The 16,832-nt window shown below is 30.1% G+C and overlaps 3 protein-coding genes across 4 annotated transcripts in view; all 3 read left to right on the top strand.

The window, feature by feature from the left end:
- Positions 1-1,990: 1,990 nt before the first annotated feature.
- Positions 1,991-6,525, top strand: LOC123264137 (UDP-glucosyltransferase 2-like). The gene is made up of 3 exons (XM_044727288.1): positions 1,991-3,436; positions 5,842-6,061; positions 6,156-6,525. The coding sequence occupies exons 1-3, from the start codon at positions 2,353-2,355 to the stop codon at positions 6,448-6,450; spliced, it is 1,599 nt and encodes a 532-aa protein (XP_044583223.1). The 5' UTR covers positions 1,991-2,352; the 3' UTR covers positions 6,451-6,525.
- A 3,278-nt stretch (positions 6,526-9,803) lies between these two features.
- On the top strand, positions 9,804-14,118 carry LOC123267824 (band 7 protein AGAP004871). Of its 2 annotated transcripts, none has more exons than XM_044732692.1 (10): positions 9,804-9,822; positions 10,342-10,474; positions 10,613-10,719; positions 11,843-11,915; positions 11,981-12,063; positions 12,182-12,385; positions 12,516-12,571; positions 12,643-12,721; positions 13,603-13,704; positions 13,775-14,118. In XM_044732692.1, the coding sequence occupies exons 2-10, from the start codon at positions 10,375-10,377 to the stop codon at positions 13,877-13,879; spliced, it is 909 nt and encodes a 302-aa protein (XP_044588627.1). In that variant the 5' UTR covers positions 9,804-9,822; positions 10,342-10,374; the 3' UTR covers positions 13,880-14,118. The 2 variants fall into 2 exon arrangements, with proteins under 2 accessions (XP_044588627.1, XP_044588620.1); XM_044732685.1 differs by lacking the exon at positions 9,804-9,822 and adding an exon at positions 9,852-10,227.
- A 1,373-nt stretch (positions 14,119-15,491) lies between these two features.
- The window catches only part of LOC123267014 (laminin subunit alpha-1), an 86,139-nt gene continuing 84,798 nt past the window's right edge, over positions 15,492-16,832 (top strand). The window contains exon 1 of the mRNA XM_044731488.1: positions 15,492-15,642. Coding sequence (XP_044587423.1) covers positions 15,528-15,642 — 115 coding nt within the window. The 5' untranslated portion in view covers positions 15,492-15,527. The remainder of the gene's footprint in view (positions 15,643-16,832) is intronic.

The following is a 16,832-nucleotide window of genomic DNA, read 5'->3' as shown; positions in this document are numbered from 1 at the left end:
AGGTTGGCGTGTATTTATTTAAGTTTCATAAAGTGACAAGTTGTATTAAATGAAAACATAAGGTGACATTGATTTTTAATTTATCATTTTATTATAAGCTCTTATATTAATATTTAACTTTAGGCAAGTTCCTCTACTGCTAAATAATTCATGAAATTCTATAGATTTTTGTGTCCTGAGTAAATATCAAGTGATAATCATCATATAATATTCCGTCTATTTACTGATCATACAAAAGAAAAAATTGATAACTCGAATATTCACCTCGTAATTACGGTTAAAAGATGAAAGCTATTTATTTAGATGAATATTAATAGTATATTACATACCTAGGCCAGTAAAATAAGAAAAGTCTCAGATCACATGTAATTGTTGGCCGAGGCGAAGCCGAGGTTTACAAACATGTGATCTGAGGCTTTACTTTTTACTGACCAAGGTGTGTATACTATTTTTCTGCTCGACGTAGCCGGAATGTGGCAACTTTGTTTAGCGCAGCGGCCAGAAAGTTGCCACTTTCCGGCCGGAGGGCAGAAAAAAAATTTTAATTACTAAAATATAACGCTCTTCTTTTCAGTAATTAAAATATTATTTTATCATAATAACAACTGTTATAAATAAATGGTGTAATATTTATATTACTTTGCTTATAAGCAAAGAGTAATTCATTATTACAACGAGTTTTTAATTTTAGCTTAGTCACAGTTCAGCGTGATGAGTAGATTACAATTAATTACATAATGGAATTATATGTTGGGGATTAAAATTAATTGCGCGTTATCACAAAGCTTAGTCATTGCGTGAAAAATAAATTTTTTTCGCTAAATATTTTTCATGCTCATTTAGGTCTGATTATGATGAACAGGGCCGAATCACGCGATTTAGTTCACTGTCAAGAAAGTTTGCTTGTAGTAGTAATAGTATAGAGTCTTTTATTCATGCGTATGACATCAGTTAACGATTCAATGAAAATTTGCCACAAGGCCACTGTGGGTTTATTGCTTCCAATTGACGGTCAATTATTCGATCGGATTATTGTAATTTTTCAATCTTCGTTCAAAACGTCACATTTTTTTTAAATCCAATTAATCACCGAATTAACGCCAATTTTTGTCAACCAAATTTTATGAATAAAAAAGTAAAAAATTTTAATATTTTTAATCGGGCTTAAACAGATCCCGAGGGAATTTTTTATTTTGAAAAAGGTTTATTTTTTATGAGTATTACCTTACTTAATTTAAGAAATAAAAAAATCTTAAGAACAATATCTATAAATTTATAAAAATAATTTTTTTTGATAGTTTCCTCAGAATGGAGCATCTTTCCAAAAAACTATTTCAATTAAAATTTGGATAAAATTTTGATAAAAAGTTTTGTTCTTAAAAATGACTAGCTGTTTAATTCGTTAGAATAGAAAAAAAATAAAATACCATTGTACCTTTTAGCTTGACCCTGAGCGATAATGATGTGTCTAGGAACCATGGGTCAAAAAAATTCGGATAGTGGGAGTAGTAAGTCCCCTATTTCTATTGCTATAGCATTGCGCATGAGTAAAATAGTAGTTTTAATGCCACCTCCGAAGTATTTAGTGATATAATTTGTGATAAAGTTATTAATGAAAATTTAATTACATCATATCAATTATCAGATTATAACTTATCAACCAAAGAGCCAATTGAATATTAACCCCAACACGAAACATTAAAATTAACTTCAAGGTTATTATAAATAATAATCTATGACATTGAGTAAAACCTTAAACTGAAATTCTGGCAACATTGCTCTAGCCTAAACATCTGACTTAACTTTTTCAAATACTAAACCTCTGACGTCAGACTAACGACTTATAAATATTCTAGTAATAGAATCTACTCAAGGAATAGTTAATAAAACTCTCCCAAAAAAAATTTTTTTTTCTACTTTTCATACTCTACTCCAATTTCGCTACACGTGTCCAAGCACATGTAGAAGATATAGTTAAAAATTACTGCTTAGCAAGAGTATTATGTATCGAACCGCGGACAGAGATAAAAAGTAGGAAGCAGCCAGAAATATTTTTATCTAAAGGTTGTTGTAATTCAAGTAGTGGCAGAGTGGGGCAAGATTATACAACCAGGGCTCATCTGCGTTCAGTTCACTGTCAACAGTTAAGTCTCGATTGTTGTTTTATTACCACACAACTCACCGTTGCAATACTAACATACAATACAGTTAGTAGTCTTCCTTGTTATATATATTATAATCCACAGCTTAAACTATAAATTATTTAACTCAATGAAGGTTTGAAACGAGGCCGATAATTGTTCAGTGATTTACGCAGTGTCATTTTATTAGCTGTCATCTATATGAGTGACAATGATAACACTAAATAAAGTGATTTTACTTTTGTTTATCGCTTTTTCATGTGCAATAAGTTGTATAAGTGGAATCGCGAGTGCTGAGAAAAAGTACAAAATTCTCGGGTTTTTCAGCCACCCGGGTAAGAGTCACTTCGACGTTTTCAAGCCCTTGATCGATGAATTAGCAAACCGCGGGCATGATATTACAGTGGTGTCGTATTTTCCGCGAAGTAACAACACTCAGAAAAATTATCATGACGTAAGCTTGATAAATAAATTCAATCCGTTCGTTAATGTCGTCAATTTGAACCAAATAATGCATACGCCGCTAACTAGCTTTTTAGAGATGAACCACTTACGTAACATGGGACTGCAGAGTTGCGAAGACGCCCTCAATTTGCCCCAGGTTAAAAACTTGTTGAAAAACAAGCCCAAGTTCGACTTGATGCTGACCGAAATTTTCAACTCGGACTGTTCTCTGGCGGTTGTCAATTATCTCAATAATCCACCGTTTATTGGGTTGTCCTCACATGTCCTGATGCCATGGGCGAATGACCGGATAGGTAATCCGGATAATCCGAGTTATGTGCCACTGGTATTCCACGGGTTCGCCCTGAATATGAATTTTATCGAACGGTTGGGCAATGCATTCAGTTTGGTGTACGCCAAAATATTTTATGAACTTGCAATCAATCGAGCGACCGAGAAGGTTGCTGAGGAGGCTTTGGGGTTGTCGGGTAAGCGGCTGAGTGATATTGCACGTGATACCGCTGCTATACTGGTTAACACGCATTACTCGTTGCACGGCTCTAAACCACATTTGCCAAATATAGTGGAAGTTGGAGGCATACACATCAATCCCTCTTCATTACCAGGAGAGTTGCAAGAGTACCTCGATAACGCTTACGAGGGAGTTTTGTTCTTCAGTTGGGGATCTATGATCAAAGCCAGCTCGATGAATAATGAAACGCTCAGTGATATTTTGGAGGTTCTTGGCAGTATCCCACGGAAGGTTGTCTGGAAGTGGGAGGATGAAAATTTGCCAAATAAACCTAAGAATGTTCTTATTAAAAAATGGCTCCCGCAGTCGGCGATTCTTCGTAAGTATTTTTAAAATAATTTATTTTAAATATTGTATCGAAGTTTTTATCACTTCTCTTGAAGTTCGAGTTATTGAGAGTCCACTGTACTAATTTTTCGCAGTGGAGGTACTGAATATTTTTAACTTCCCGCTAAGAAAATTGAAAATTTTCAAAAATCGGGAAGTTATTGTTTTTACCCCGTTTTTCGAAAATCGAGTTTTCATCAGATCTCGACGCTTTAAGGTCATAGAAAGCTTCCCTGACTACCCCCGCGATGTTGTCACTATGCCTGTGTGTGTGTGTGTGTGGATATATTTTGAAAAATCTTAAAAAAAATAAGAAAAAAATTTTTTTTGAAAGTGGTTTTTTTGAAATAACTTTTAAACGGCTCTATCGATTAACTTCAAAAACTAATCCGCCCTTAAGCTTGAAAAACCACGTCGATCGCCATCAAACTGGTCGAAATCGGTTGATTCGTTCGAGAGATATCGTGAACGAAAGAAAATCGAAAAAAGTATTTTTTTGGGATTACTCCAAAATTTTTGGTTCGATCAATTAAAACCTGAAAATTACTTATGGGGATGATAAAACTGCGTTGAATGCCGTCAACCGCGTGAAAATTGGTTGATCCATTCAAAAGTTATTGCGGTTTGAAAATTCCAAAAATAGTATTCTATGAAACTTCTATCAGACTTTTGAGCTGGGAGAGCTCAAATGCATAGAAATATTATTTCTTTGAACTCAGCGAGCTCAAAATATCACATAAATTATATTTTAAGCTCAAAAATCTAAAAAATGTCATAAGTACAATTTTAAGCGCCCAGGAATGGAATTAGCGGAAAGTTGCAGGAATGGCCTTTAGGGTGAACCGTTTTTTTAAGTTGACATGAAAATTTTGGTGTTTTAATGAAAGAAACTTGTAAATGTTTGATTCCTTAAATTAATATTGAAATTGTAAAAGTTACAAAAATAATAAATTTGTTCTTCTTCAAAGTTTCAGCTTTCAATTTACTTAAAAAATGCAGTGGATCAATAATAACATATCTTATTGATAGAAAAACCCATCAGTTTATCAAATAAGCCGGTATTTCATGTCATTAAAAATACTTGTAATACTAATTACTGAACAATCTTATTGACTTTTTGTAATTTTTTTTTTTTAACTTTTGTCATAGGAAATTTCACTCCATTTATTTTTTATCTGTTAATAAATATGATTGACTTGATAAGTTATTATTTTCAAAATCTTAGGCGATTATTTGTTGATAAAATAATAAAAAATCATTTTTAAACAATACAATTAATTCTATTAATTCTATTACTTGACATCATTTTATTATCAGTTTCTAATCTGCGTTGATAGTTTACTTTTTTGATAAAAAAAAAAATCAAGCATCTTTATCAGTAATTATTATATCTCATAAGTTATGAGTATTATGAACCTGCGTGGGATTACAAAAGTATATTATATTATTGCCGTTAAGCAAATCATTAAAAATTCTATTCCAATAGTTTTGGTAAACAATTTATTCTTTTTTGTGTAGCAAGAGATTAACCACATAATTATCAAAAAAATATTTTTTTTCGTTAATTTTAAATTAAGTAATAAGCTGAGTAATTAAGATAAAATAAAGAAAATTACTGCTTTTTAACAAGAAAAACCCGTCACCTCCAGTTCCCATTAAAAATATCGTTTAATTTATATTAACATCTGTATGAGAAGGACAATGAAATATATGAACTAAATCATGTAATTATCGCAAACATAAAGCACTTTTTATCTGGTATTGATTCAATGAAATAAAAAAGAAAATAATGATTTTAATGCTATCGCGATTGATGTAAGATAAATATAGCAGTGTATAGATACAAGATTAAATCGATTCTTCATTTTACTTATTACATCGCAGTTATTTCTGTACTCTGTTCTATAATTTATACATTTTTTTACATAAAAAATTAATTCGCTTTTTCAAAATACGTCATTTATTTAATTATCAAAATTAATGAATTTAATAATTTATGCATTCATATATTTCTGCTCCTATTAAAAATCACGATGCATTAATTAAAAAAAAATTTATTTTTTCACAACGGGCCTGTGAAAAAAATCACTTTCAGAGATTTTTTAAGTCAGGTATATTTTCGACAAACAGTAAGCATAAACATTTACAATTAATTATTTAAATGCAGGCTCAGTAAATTAATTTTTTTTTTCATTAATCATAAGCGTCTGTAGAAATAAAAAATTTTTATCTACTATTTATTAAAAAAAAATATCAAATCGACTCTTTGGAATAATTGGTATTCATAACTTGTCTGACTTACAAATTAGTTTATCACCTAAAAAATACTCCGATACAAAGTAAGAAAAATATATATAATACATGAATATAAATGGCAACTTATAAATATTATTCCAGGGCATCCAAATGTAAAATGTTATTTGGCTCACGGGGGTATGCTGGGTATCAGCGAGGGTGTAAGCGCCGGAGTTCCTATGGTGGTTGTTCCAATGTACGGGGACCAATTCAACAACGCGGCGGCTGCAAAAAACCGCGGAGTTGCTGTTGTGTTGGAGTGGAACAGTTTTAACGCTAAAACTCTGAGATCTGCTATTGATCGTGTGTTCAACGACTCTAGGTAAATGCGGTCAAGCTGAGATCTAATAATATAAATACATAATCTTATTAAAATGAACATATCTCATTTTTATTTTATTTTTTGTCTTATGTAGTTACCAGAAAAATGCAAAACTGCTTCAAAAGGCCTGGAGTGACCGGCCCGAGACACCGCTGCAGACCGCGGTGTGGTGGGCAGAGTACATTGCTCGCGGAAACGCCAGAAATTTTCTTAAGTCTTCCACCAGCTCTCTGTCTTGGTACCAAACAGCTCTCATTGATGTCTGCGCCGCTTTTGCAGTGATATTTTTAATAATTGCATTTGTTTTGTACAAATTACTCAGCATTTTAATTAGAAAATTTTTTACTACAAAAAAAAGTGATAGTCGCCGTGATAAAAAAAATAAATAATTTTTTTGTAATAATATTAAAATAATAAAATTTGGATAAATTACACGTCAAGAAATTAATTATTTATCGAGATATTAATAATTCATAATAAATAATCTTTCCATTAAATCCTAAATCAAAGCGACCTTAAACTCTAGAGCTGAAAACTGCTCTACTTAATAATACCCTTGGCATCGTCGAATTTGGCAGCCAGTTCCCGGCGCGTGCATGGTTCGGTCATAGATGTCCGTTTTTGCGGACTGGAATTGCAACTGGATCGACGCAATATATTGAACTGTCCGTTTGGCTGTAATACACGCAGACTGCATCTGAACTTGTCGTAAAATTCCGGTAATGGTATGTGATATCGGTGGAAACCTTGAATCTCATGGAATTATGTCAAGTTTACTGTTCCTTCTTTAGTTTTTTGTTTGCGGTAGCTATTTATTCCGCATTTTGTTAATGTATGATGATCTAGTAACCCTGTTACTCGTAAGGCTAAAGCTTACTGTTACTCAATGGAGGTAAGTCTTTAAATACTATCCCGAGTTGAAATAATAACTTGAGTTTATATCACGATTCATTGAGTTATTTTATTTTCAATATCTTTTACCTATAGACTGCTTTTTTTATATTTCCTTAATCACAATTCAGTTATTTCAATCTCTGTCTTTTGATTTTAGATTATTCCTCTTCATATTCTTCATGTATTATGATAATCCAGGCTAATTCACTTTTAAGTGTTGGGCAAGAAGTCTAGGTCATTAATATGCTCAAAAGTTTATGAGTTATTGAATTATTTCATCGTCATTTTATAAACTTTCAATTAGTATTGACGTGAATTTTTGTGAAGAGTTCACATAATCATATTGAAAAATTCATCAATTTTATAATTTTTTTTCAAGTATTTATTAATTGAGTTAATACATATTTTGTAAAAAATTATAATTAACATTATCTTGTATGGTTGAAATTTGTCGGTAAACTTCGAATATTTAGTAAACTATTAACAATTACCACGTAGAGAATTCTCTCTTGAAATTTGCCCTAGTTCACTCAGTATAGCTTTACTCTATTTGGTTGTTTAACATTTACCAATTAAACCTCGTCCATATTAATTTACAGTGTTGTTATCATTATTAATTATTTATTTATTTGTAAAGAAACGCCCTCGGCAATTTTCAACAATATGTTATATTTTTATGTATAGAATGTTTAAAATTAATGATTTTATACAATACATAGCATCTGCAAAGAGAAGATAAATTTAAGAAATTAAAAAAATTTTTAAAATTAAAAACAAAAACAAAATTTTTTTTTTAATTAAATTTGAAAGAAAAAATTATAAAAAATTTCAAAGATAAGAACAACATAATATGTCTGATAGTTTATAATCACTATTTGTACACTTGGAATGTTATTATTTTAGAATCACCCTTTTTGCTCTACTTTTTTATTTTATCTGCTGGTCCTCCAAAAATGTCAATATCAATAACATATTTGTTGATGACTTTGCCTATTCTGTATATCGGTGCACGTGTAGAGAATCGCGACCTTATTAATTGTAAATCCAACAGTCTTAGTCCACGTAGACAAGTGCTGGGTACAATAAAACTGAGACGTTCAACCAATAATAATACAATAATAATAATTATTATCATTATTTTTATAAAATAAAACCAATCAATTTGAAAATAATCACTTAAACGCCTCCTTTCATTTCGATAGCTGTAATGATAATTTATTTGCCATCCCACGAAATAATTACCATCTTATACTCATTAAATCATTAATCAATAAAAATAAATAGAAGTGACACATTATTACCCTCTGTATATTATTTATCGAAATTCAATATTAATATAACTCTAAAGCCACTGTCATGAATCGATGATCGTGAACTAGAGTCGACCTTGATAACCACAAAGTGATTACTTCGTTGCTTTGTATTATACAATATTTATACATTCCCTATAATTTACTAATACCTCGAGCACCATAGTAATACTGAGATCTAAAAGGGGTGTATACAGCGGTTAAACGCGTCACAATACTCCATAATGAAAATGACATCAAACTCAAAGACCAAATAAACCATACCCTTTGTTGTATGTACTGCATGAAAATTTAATGACATACACGTGTGTGTGTGTGTGTGTGTGGAGTTCACCTGCTATTTTTATAACTATCATCAAAAGATAACTTCCACACGGAGAAAAAAGTATTGCTATTATAGTGATCCAGTGGATCGTGAACGTAGTATTGTGATTAGCTCAAAACAGTATCGTCATTTTCACGATATTATAACCTGATATACTCTATACTTCGGATTTTTATATTAACTTTCCATGGTATAGTGAATATGTCAAAACGTATTGCGATCATAAAGAAACGTTTCCTTACTACGGCGAAACGGATCGTGATTATCACGATCCACGACGCCTTCAGCGCCACGACGCATAACCAAGTCTGAAACTCCTACGAGTAGATTTGTTTACAATTTTGGTGATAAAATAATGATAATTACATAAATTAATTAATTAATATTAACAGCGATACGGATGATTGGGTTGTTGATAAATTACTCGAGTGGAATCTTGAAAAACTTGTGTCGATTTTTGAAGGCTAGTAAAGAAATAAATCTTCCTATGTTAACTGTGTTAATGTTGTGTCCGTGGTTGTTGTATATAATTTTACTGCGTTGATAAGGAGAAACAATATACATTATATATTGCATTAAATAAATAAAATTTTTGTTTTCATAAAAGTCTTTTTTAGCATAAATGATTTGATCCCATACTATTTTATACAAAAAAATATAATTGTATGGAGTACGTTCAGTAATAAAGGAGTAAAAATTCCATTAAAAAATTTTTTTCTTATGACAAAAATATTTGCTTCTTTTAAATGAATATTTCGATAATACAAATTTCTAGGCTAATAATATTTGTAAAAATAAAAAAAAAAGTTATATAAGATAAAGTCCAACTGCTGTAAGTCATTATTTAAAAATTTTTAAACCTAATCCAATCCTTAACTGTCATAATCTACACAAAAATTTTAAACTAATCAAGCTACAATAGGAATTTTTATTTTTGTTAATAACAATAATATACCAAAAAACTAAAAAAACAATAATCTGCAATAAAATATAATTAACATTTAATTAAAGATAACTTAATCATCTATAAACCATAGCAATATAGACACTCGCTATCCGAATCCATGTGGATCGTGATAATCACGATCCACTAGATCGGGCATATATTGTCAGTGTCCAGTGACGGTTTATCATTGGGTGACAAGCAACGGCGTCGGCGATTTACCCCAGACTTTCACTACCTGTTGTCTTGGCAACCTTTTATATACCACCGTCCAGTTTGTAACATCAAGGTATGTAAGGACATATCCCTGCTGTTTTACCCGAGCTTTCATTGCGGACGCACTCGTATTTGCATTTCAAACTAATTTATTTATTACTGTTAAAGTTTTCATTCACAAGTGGAATTTTTTATTTTTTAAATAAATAAAGTATATTTTTTTTTATTATAAAAAAAAATTTTTACTTGGTGAATATTTTTATAATTAACCAGTGAAGTTATCAAATATATTTATAAATTCAGTAGCTTAGTGAATAATTTCCCGAGTTTTAATTGACAAACTTTTTTGTAATTAAAGTTGTTTTTATTTGTGAATATACTTTAATTATCCGTTTTATTTGACTTTATTGTGTACTCTGACGAGTATTAAAAAACTTTATATTGCAAAGACTTTTTAGTGACATTTATTTAACGCCAAGTAATTTTTGTTCATGTTATATAAAATTCATTAATATTTTTTTTGTTTTTTTTTTTTTTTTTTTATTATTGTGAGGTTTAATTATTGCGATTGATGGTTGTGTAATCATTTAAGGTGGCGCGATTTGAATTTCGAGTTAGTCCTGATATGTCAATTCAGATGACGACTGTAGGAAACGGCAATAATAGCATGACACCTGTAGTAGTTAATTCACGCCCCGACGACATTCGGAAGCGCGTGATAGGGGGTAAGTTGTTTTTTTTTTTTTTTTTTCTATATGTATTATTAGATGTTTTTGTTATTAAGTAATAGATAATATTATTATTAAGGGGTGAAAATTTTTATTTTTAAATGTCATTGTTATCATTATGATTTTCTAATGCAGCGGACACTCAGACCCAAGATTTATCAAGATGTGGAAATGTTTTAATTGGACTATCATGGGTGCTGGTTATTCTCACCATGCCATTCTCACTTTTTATTTGTTTCAAGGTAAAATTTATTATTACAATGATACTGATATCGATTATTTTTCCATGCATAATTCAAATGAGTAAACCTGTAAACAATGTATATAAATAGAATTTTTTTATAATTAGTAAATTGAGGTTAATTATTCAAAGATAGGACCAATTTTTGAGTTTTTTTTTTTCTAATTATAACAATGTGATCATTAAAAAATTCAATTATAATATACTTGCAATTTTATTTTATTTAAAAAATGTAAAAATTTATATATTAAATTTTTTTCAAATAATTTTACGAAATATTTAACGAATAAATTGTAATTATTAAAAATTTTATGATAATTTGCTTTGCATAAAATATACTAACGATAATAATTCTACAATTATTTGTCAATGCAGCAAAGTCATGACGAAAATCACTGCAATAACATATAATCGATATTCCACATACTTTATACATGCTTGACATGAACACTCAATTAATATTTCATCCATATAATTCGCTAAATTTTTCCACTGAAATGGTTATAATACATTGTTAATATTTTTCCGTAGAGAAAAAATTTAGAAATGAATTTTCTTTAAAATTATAAACGCGTTTTTTTAAAAACTTCATTCTTTTATTTTCAAGAAAAAAAAATTTGTTTGCCCTTTGAGCTTTTAAGAACTCGATGTATATTTAAAAAAAACTTCGTGACTTTATAAGAAATTTACATGTAAGCAACATTAATTATTTGAGCAACTAAAATAAGTATTTCTTATCCACACATTATAAAATTATGTGTTTATAGCGAAAAAATAAAACAGCCATTAAACTTGTCGCTAAAGAAAAAATTAGTTAAATTTATAAAACTTTCTGCACTGTAATTATTACTACGTGAATAATATTTTTCATTATTGACTTATAAATTGTAAGAGTTATAAAATCGTACTGTATTATTCATCGAATATGTCACAACTTTGCTTAAATGTAGAACTATAATTATTATGAACTAAGTACTCATCAATTATCAATTAGAAAAATATTATGGTTAATTCCAACTGAATTATATTAAAATTACTTGATTTTGATAACTTCAATCAATTAAATGTAAAATTATTTAAGGGGTCTTCATTATTATTTAATTATTAATTTTATTTGTTGACAGGTGGTGCAAGAATATGAAAGAGCTGTAATATTCAGACTTGGAAGATTATTATCCGGTGGCGCCAAAGGACCTGGTAAAAACATAACAAATAAATAACAGGAGAAAATCGATAGTGTAATAACAACTAAAACGTTTTAGGAATATTTTTTATACTACCCTGCATCGATGCTTATGCCCGAGTGGACTTACGTACCCGGACATACGACATTCCTCCCCAAGAAGTGAGTTCTTTTGATAAATTGTCAGCTTACATGATAACAACAATATATTTATCATATATGAAACAAAACAATAAGTGGATGAATAAAATAACATAAAATAAAATAAAATAAAATTTAGGTGCTAACAAAGGACAGTGTGACTGTTTCAGTCGACGCAGTAGTTTATTACCGAGTTAATAATGCAACTATATCGATCGCTAATGTGGAAAATGCTCATCACAGTACACGTTTACTTGCACAAACGACATTGCGTAATACTATGGGTACGAGGCCGCTTCACGAAATATTGAGTGAGCGCGAAACAATTTCCGGTAACATGCAGGTAAAACAATAATAATTTTAATAACTGCTATGTTAACTATCAAGACTTAAACTTTATTAAACACTTATGTATGTCAATGGTAATTGCGCGGTCGATAGTGGTTATATTTAAATATTTTATTCTATTTAAGGCTTCGCTGGATGAAGCGACAGACACCTGGGGAATTAAAGTTGAGCGGGTGGAAATGTAAATGTTATTTTGATGCTTTTTATCCCATTAAGTAATTGATCAATTAATCTAATTATTTACTTATATAGCAAAGACGTACGTCTCCCGGTACAATTACAACGTGCGATGGCTGCCGAAGCTGAAGCTGCTCGTGAAGCACGTGCAAAGGTAATTTTTTTCATTTACAGTTAATAATTGTCATTTTAAGTCGACTTATTTCGAATAGTTGTTTAAGAAAAATTTGTATAATTCAAAAAAAAATTAAAAGTCCATTATTTTATTAGTTGCGAATCAAAAGTTTGGGAATAGATGAAGTACCAAAATATAAACAACTTTAATTCAAATTACCAAAAATTATTATTCCCAAAGTTCAAATATTTTTGAAAATTTTTGTCATACAATAATGATATAAGTCCTCAATTTTAAGAAAATTTTATTTTAAATTTATTTAGAATTGATAAAGGACCTCAGTATATTTTTAGAACAAATTTTTTTTTATTTTGTTTTACAACATCATTATAATTTCATAAGAAAAAATTGAATTTATTGAATGAACTTTTAAAAAAGTCAATAAATTTCTTGATGCATTAAATTGAATTTACTGAAAATTACATTTGTTGTTAGATTTCATAAATAAAAACTTCCATTACTTTTTAACCTTATTGCGGTAAAAACATTCTCTGTACATGTTCTGCAAGTAAACTAAAACACCGAAAATTTCATAAAAATCTTAAGTGTCTCAATTCCTTAAATAACAAAAAAATGAAATTAATTTCATTACAAACTTCTTTTACATCCACTTTCAACTCTTTTTTAAATAAACAAACATTGTTAAGCTAGTAACAGGCATTACCGTCCGTTACTTTGCGATATCACAAGTAGATACTCAACCGCCTACATTACTTGCAAATGAAAACGCCCGATGGCGCTGCAGTTTAAATAAATCTATCAACAATTTAAATTAAAATTCCATATAAATAAATAAAAATAAATCATCGCCCAGTTGAAAAAAAATCAATAACATATTAAAATTTAAATTGTTCAATTAGGTAATTGCCGCTGAAGGTGAACAGAAGGCTAGCCGAGCGTTGAGAGAGGCATCAGAAGTTATCGGAGACTCTCCCGCTGCTCTGCAGCTTCGTTACCTCCAGGTAAATTATAACAATAATTCACAATCTAAAGAACATAAAATAAACTAAAACCACCAATTTAATTTTGCAGACTCTGAACACAATATCCGCGGAGAAAAACTCGACCATAGTTTTCCCACTTCCGATCGACATGCTGACATATTTCATGCGCGCATCAGAAGCCGCTCCTAAATAAGACTTCTAAATAATTTATAAATAAATAGCAATCACTCAGCACATACTTGTCATTTTCTTAATCTGCTCGTCTGCCATCCCACATGTCTCGCACTGATTCAACATTTTTTATTTTTTAGACGGCACCTCATTATTATTAAAAACCAAAATATTAATATTTATATATATGTTAAATATTTAAAATAATTATTTGAACGGATTCTGTACGAGGTTTAAAAATTGAGTAAATAAATCACTAAATATAAACAGTAGAACCATGACAGGTAGTCACCTGTAGTCTTTTGTTAGAAAATTTAAGGTTTGAGGCGCAGCCCAGTGCAGGTGAGAGCTACCCAGGAGGTAATAAACCCCTCGAGGGCGTCTTTTACTCAAAACTCTAACTAAATAAAAGGTAAGTGAGTCTGCTCTCTATCTCCTCTCAATCCAACAGAGTTTGATATTTTGTACTGTGGACAACGCACATAATATATACATATATATAGCTCGATCTCTCTTCTCCAAAGAGGTCTAGACCCCAAAGTAGCCTTTGCAATTTGCTGTGTTGGTGAGGCCATACCTGGGCGATCGAGAGGTAGTGACCAGCTTACGAATTAGTGGGGGTGTATATTTAGTTTTTAGTTTACTTTTTTTGCTAAACTTATTTTCATCTCTCATCTTCTTCTGCTCCTCAAAGATTCGATGGATGCTGTATTATGGATGGTACCGGTAATGCTATGGCCTAAACTCTCAAACTCAACTCAACTCATGCTCATACTCATACTTATACTAAAACTCAGCCGTTAAGAAACTACAGATCCTCTTCACTTCTCCGTCCTCTACTCAACTCGTGTATATGTTGTCTGTACCGAGGTAGCGGCAGTCTGGTTCAGGGACTACGGTCTTAGTTCGCTTGCGGCGTTTACCACGCGCGGCCGCTCTCTTACCGTACATCTTTATTAATTTACCTTTTTTTAAATATTACGCGCCACTATTTTTGTTTATGTTTTTATTTTTTCTTTCATTTAAATTGTAGTGGAGAAAAAAAATTTTTTTTTTCTTCAAATGTAACGAACGAACGAAACGAAACGATTTATTTTTTCAGCCCACGATGAAATTACGCGGAAAAATATATCCTGAAAAAATGCGAGTTAGAAGTTTCAGAGACACTCTGCTTGTCTATTTTATTTATTTTATTGTTTTATTTATTTATTGTAAATAAAATAAATATTTTTTAAGTGAGTTTAAGTGATGGGTGATTTTTTTAACTTGTGATGATGACTTTTGTATTATTATTATTATTATTATTATTACTATTGATATATTATGTGTAATGTTTTTTTGGTGATTTTTTAATATACTTACTGTGTATTTTTAACTTAAAAAATTCAGGACACTGACAAATTGAATCCCCCGGGCGATTGAGAAGTAGAGTAACTCTCGACTTGTTACATCGTCTCGGATTACTGCTCCAGAAATAAATACGAATATCAGTGTTATTGTTGTGTTGTTTTATTATCAATCATTGTCATTGCCATGATCAATTTTAACCGGTATTATTATTCAATGAGTTTAGCGATAAAATTAACTTGAGTTATCATTTTCGTAATAGTTTAATATTAATTATTATTAGAATATATACTAATAATAATAATAATAATTAAAATTTGAAGATGGTGTTGAGAAACTTACGAGGAGCTAGTAAGCTCAGTATTTATTTTATTATTTGTTTTTCTCTATGGAATTCAAGTGACGCCGCTCGAGGATTTAAACGTAATTTTAGAAACGGTATGTACAATTTTATTTTTTTATTTTTCTAAATTTATTTACGCAGGGGTGGAAATTTATGGGTGCAATGAAAAGTTTATAAGACGGATAGACATGAAACGTTAGTTACTTGTATTAGCGGTTAGGAGATATTAGATTTGATTGGATGGATTGGGGATGGATATGCGAGATGTGAGATGTGATATGGTGTGATGTGAGATGTAATGTGGGGAGAAGGATTTTAACGAGCTCCGAAATGTACATTAACATTCGGTGTAATATAAAATTTAAATAAACATAAATATGAGTCTGAGCCGGCGTTAAATGTATTGGAGTTTTAGTTTTGCTGAGTATATGAGCGAGAGTCTAAGTCGTGACACCGTGGATAGGATGTATGCCGTACTCTCAGATGTTTCGTTTTCGTGAATGCCACCCGGCTTTTCGTTATTTATATTTAGCTGCGGATGTAAGTGTGTATGACTCTCGGATTTTATTTGTATTAAGCTAGTCAGCAATCTTTCAGAATTAACAATGAATTAATGAAATGTATACACATATAATTGTTCAAATATTGTGGATGAGTATAGTACAGTATAACGTAAACGTTTGCTTTAATCATTGTCATTATTAGTATTAAAATTAAGATAGTAAAAGTTTCCCAACAGTCATCGAAAATTTTTTTCGTATATTTACTGGCGTTAATATTATATATTTTATTTTATTTTATTAAGTGTTTCTTTAAATATACAATGTAAAAACTAATAACCTTAAAATATCCGAGTTTTTAAAATCCAAAAGGTTTATTTTTACATCATCGCTGTAAGTCGTTAGTTTTCGAATAAAAATTATTTTTAAAAAACCGAGTAGTTACATTTTAAGTTTTTTCAAGTTTGTTGAAATAAAATTATTTGATGTTGAAAATAATTTTATGTGAATAATATTTTTGCTGAAATTATAAATTGGAAAAATTTTATAGTACTTTAATAATAAAATAAAATTTTTTTTTTAATTTTTCTAATTGAATTTTAAATTAAAGTATAAATGTATAATTTAAAAAAATTGCAAATAATAAGGAGATATATAATTAAAGTTCTTGTAAAATAATATCGAAAAGCATTTTCAAATAATTCGATTCTTGTTTGGCACTCCATCATTTCGGTGTTATTTAAATGCCGCTGTCGCGGCGCATGCAAAGCAAAGAAAGCTAAAAC

Source organism: Cotesia glomerata, linkage group LG1 (assembly GCF_020080835.1).
Source record: "Cotesia glomerata isolate CgM1 linkage group LG1, MPM_Cglom_v2.3, whole genome shotgun sequence".
Lineage (NCBI taxonomy): Eukaryota > Metazoa > Arthropoda > Insecta > Hymenoptera > Braconidae > Cotesia > Cotesia glomerata.
This window is presented reverse-complemented; position numbering and strand designations above follow the sequence as displayed.